The sequence below is a fragment of the Limulus polyphemus genome, unplaced genomic scaffold, assembly GCF_000517525.1.
Source record: "Limulus polyphemus unplaced genomic scaffold, Limulus_polyphemus-2.1.2 Scaffold4177, whole genome shotgun sequence".
NCBI lineage: Eukaryota > Metazoa > Arthropoda > Merostomata > Xiphosura > Limulidae > Limulus > Limulus polyphemus.
This window is the reverse complement of record NW_013669787.1, coordinates 81,344-85,659: the sequence shown is the minus strand read 5'-3', so window position 1 is coordinate 85,659 and position 4,316 is coordinate 81,344. Positions and strand designations below refer to the sequence as shown.

At 32.0% G+C, this 4,316-nt stretch overlaps 1 protein-coding gene across 1 annotated transcript; it reads right to left on the bottom strand.

Moving 5' to 3' along the window:
• Positions 1-345: 345 nt before the first annotated feature.
• On the bottom strand, positions 346-2,497 carry LOC111088644. The gene is made up of 4 exons (XM_022399350.1): positions 2,476-2,497; positions 1,397-1,724; positions 643-735; positions 346-530 (listed from the first exon to the last, which is right to left on the bottom strand). Exons 2-4 carry the CDS (start codon positions 1,704-1,706, stop codon positions 508-510), a joined length of 426 nt encoding a protein of 141 aa, XP_022255058.1. The 5' UTR covers positions 1,707-1,724; positions 2,476-2,497; the 3' UTR covers positions 346-507.
• Positions 2,498-4,316: the final 1,819 nt, after the last annotated feature.

The following is a 4,316-nucleotide window of genomic DNA, read 5'->3' as shown; positions in this document are numbered from 1 at the left end:
TGTAATTGGGAAATAAACGTACTATGATTTATAACAAGACTTTGATTCCTTTTTACTCTTAACTCCAACAGACATCTATATAATGGCTGGAGACGGCTTGAATGGGGTAATGAAGAAAAACTTTAATATATGTTTAACATAACCGCAAATGTAAAACGTTTCGACAAGGTTTTGTCATCATCAGGTACCCTTGTCAAAACGTCGTACATTTGCTGTTATGTTAAACTTATATTAAAGTTTTTCTTCATTACACATTCAAGCCGTCTCCAGCCATTATATAGATGTCTGTTGGAGTTAAGAGTAAAAAGGAATCAAAGTCTTGTTATAAATCATAGTACGTTTATTTCCCAATTACACACGATACATTAACCCAAAATGAAATGAGTGGATGATATAATCATTGTCTGTAAGTCTGAAGACGTCTGTAAGATTCTATGAAGGTATACAAAATCCTTATATGTTGTTCAGTCATCTTGAAACGCAATTGCTGTGAGCCTCATATCTTGTTCAGTCATCTTGAAACACAACTGCTGTGAGAAATACAAAATATTTCAACCGTTACAAAAAAAAAAAGATGCTTACCCTTAAGAAGGTTGGTTGAGTTAATAGTTTTATACTACTGTAAATGTTTAAATGAGTTACCTTCATCATCATTAGTCGAAGTATCTTCAGGCACGTATTCAAAATTGTCAACCTTCTCACTCTCTGGCTTGGTTATTTCAATAGTTTCTCCTTCTGAAAAATACAATGTAAAAATGCCGTTAGAAATTAGTAACGAACGATTTAAAATTAAAAAATGAAATTCAAAACATTGTCCCCTCTCCAGTAGCTTAGTGGTAAATCTGAAAGCTTATAATGCTAAAAACCGGGTTTCGATTCCCGTGGCTGGCACAGCAGTGATAGCCCATTGTGTAGCGTTGTGTTTAACAACGGCAGAAAAAAACAAATAATTACATAATACTTGTTTTATTGAAAAAATAATAATTTTAATCATTATATTAATAAAAGTTTAATCCAAGATTGGCACAGTTATGATTAACATTCATTCAAGATTAATGTTTTATAAAAATAACTTGAGATACCACAAAATACTATTTTACGTATAATTAAATGGTTTATGTGTGATCAGACTTATAATAATACTGAATCATAAAATATAATTTCATTTGTATCTAATTAGTATCAGTTTTAGTTAATTATAATTCTTTCGTGTTCCTTAAGAGATTAAGAATATCAAATTAAGTTTCACCTCCAACAAAAGACTATGAACTAGTATTTTTTTTTCTTTCAATACTTTTATATAAAACAATGTTTTCATTACTTTTTGAATAAAATATTTCTATTCACGTAGATGTGTGAAACGTTTATATTCAAATATGAATGCTAGTGCTCTTACTTTTACGCCCAAAAATGTCAATCGGTCTGTTTATGTGGCAGTAGTATCCGGGACGGCATGTAAAATAGCATTGGCCAGCATAACACCTTCTCAATGAACAGATATAGGTGCATCGTTGGCCGTGACCACCATGATTCACACCATAGTTAGGTCTGTTTCCTACTCCTCCGTTAAAGCCGACACCCCCATTGTAAATACCACCTCCATTGCCATAACGACCTTGAATACTTCCATCATCATTTTCATCGTCACTTCTAATACAAACTATCGTTAAAGAGACGATGAAACATACCACTAGGGCTTTCTTCATTTTTCTAGAATAACAAACCTAATATCAAAAGAAAGAAAGTTTCTTTACAAAAGAAAATGGAATAGAAGCGATAGTCACCTTAAATTTCAAACATTAAAAGATTATCAACCAACCAGGTAAAATAAATACCATAGGCTATATATGTTATAACTTTCTGTTTTAATAATAATAATAATAATGCCTATCCCCCCCCCCCAGTGGCACAGAGGTATGTTTGCAGACTTACAAGGCTAGAAACCGGGTTTCGATACCCGTGGCTGGCGGAGCACAGGTAGCCCATTGTGTAGCTTTGTGTTTAAACTGCAAACAAACAATAATTATAAATATTCGAAATAATTAAGATAATTTGTTTATATATATATGAAAGTACCTTTTTGACAACGATATTTTTTTCAAAACATTGAAGATATCATACTAAGAACAACTGCCAAATAGTGCACACTGTATACTCTATAAATAAGATCCAGAAAATATCACAAGAGATATAGCATAAATTATCATAACAGTATTATCTTTAACAAAAAAAAGTATTTCTTTAATAATGGGAATTTGATATGAAAGCTCTGTAAGCCTGGTAATCACAGAAGTTAAAAGGTATAAAACACAATTTGATATGAAAGCTCTGTAAGCCTGGTAATCACAGAAGTTAAAAGGTATAAAACACAATTTGATATGAAAGCTCTGTAAGCCTGGTAATCACAGAAGTTAAAAGCTATAAAAACACAATTTGATATGAGAGTCAGAAGTTTCGTAAATTACAGTTACTTACCAACAGTTGCGTTACTGAGTTCGCTGATGTCTGAAGTTGGATATAAAGTTGCGCTCATCAACAGATCCTCTTTTATACATTTCAACCATAGGAGCGCAATATAAGACTGAATTCCATCATCCAATGAACGATCCTTAACTCAGCCTGCAGAAGCGTCATTGGTTTTCTCCCTGAACCAACTGTCAATCTTTTCTTTTTTTGCCAACGTGTAACCCACTCAGTACTAAGGTTATGTATTTCGTGGTAAGCTGCTTATGACCGGATCAGGCGGGTTTCAAGAATTAAAAAAAAAATAAGTACAATAACCAACACGGTGTTTCCCAGAGTTAAATAGCAGATATGGTGTGGTTCAGATATTATTGGATTCTTCTGTACTTAGATTCATAAGTTCTCATTATTACGTTAAATTTATTTGTGATGACAACTAATTTAAATCGACAAGTTCAATGGGCCTATTCTTTAAATCAAAATTAAGCTTAGTTTTTACCGTCCACCGAAACATTGTTCCTATACGTTGTAGACATCGATAATATTTGTACAGACTAAATAATACATCATATAAGTATGGAATCAAACTTGGCTTGTTTCAAATTGCTTTTAAACTACCTCCTAAAGAACTTAATACAAGGTTTATAACAAGTTTATTATAAAATTAATTTCTCAAGAACTATTAAAAATATCAGTGAAATGTTTTTTTGTTTCTCATTCATTATTTTGGTTATTTGTTATTAAATACCACTATTAACAATGAGTGATATATTTAATAACAAATAACCAAAATAACATACTACAACAACAAGAACAACAACACAAAATAACATACTATAACACCACATAACATCCTACCCACTATTAACAATGAGTGATAGTAGGATGTTATGTGGCTGGATATAAACCATAGAACCACCAAAAAACAGCTACAACAGCCCGTTAAAAGTGTCATAACGTTGCAGTATGTTATTTTGGTGTTGTTGTTGTTGCAGTAGGTTATGTGGTGTTATAGTATGTTATTTTGTGTTGTTGTTCTTGTTCTTGTTGTTGCAGTATGTTATGTGGTATTATAGTATGCTATTTTGTGTTGTTGTTCTTGTTCTTGTTGTTGCAGTATGTTATGTGGTGTTATAGTAAGTTATTTTGTGTTGTTGTTCTTGTTGTTGTAGTATATAAGAAGTTGAGTTGAGTTAAAACAGCTTAGGAGTTCCTATTATTTTGTGATTAACACTTGTAAAGTAATAACAGTGTATAGCGCGTTACGAATGATCCTAGGTTTTAATACTGTTTTTAACTATACATGCAGTATTTAATTTCATTATATTGCTTTACTCATACGAGAATAATTAACAATTAGGTTTGATTGTGGAAGACTGAGGCACAAGTATTCAAGGAACTGTGATAGATATTTGTCCAACAGCATGAAAGAAAACCACTGGTTCTCATTCAGTGGTTATGTTATTATATATATATTTGTTTAGGCTTTGCATCGGTCATTATCATATACATGTGACAGAAGAATACCTCAAGATGGCCACAAAACCTCCAGCATGTGGGAACCTAATTAAGAGCTGACGTGAGAAAAATTATCTTTTATTTTGTCTTGTGATTTCAAACTTGTTCGCCAGCTCCGAAATTCACGCCCTTTCGAGATTCTAGACATATGTTAAATTCGTTTAGTAATGCCAAAGTCATTTTGTTGGGATCTACCAAAATTATCATAAAACGCAAAATTATATAGCGTTATTGATAAATACTTTATTATTCTACTAGCTGGAGTAACCGTCCTCTGGACAGAAGTTATTAATGAAAGGTTATCTTAAGACATGAAAAGTTGCTTCCCTTATATG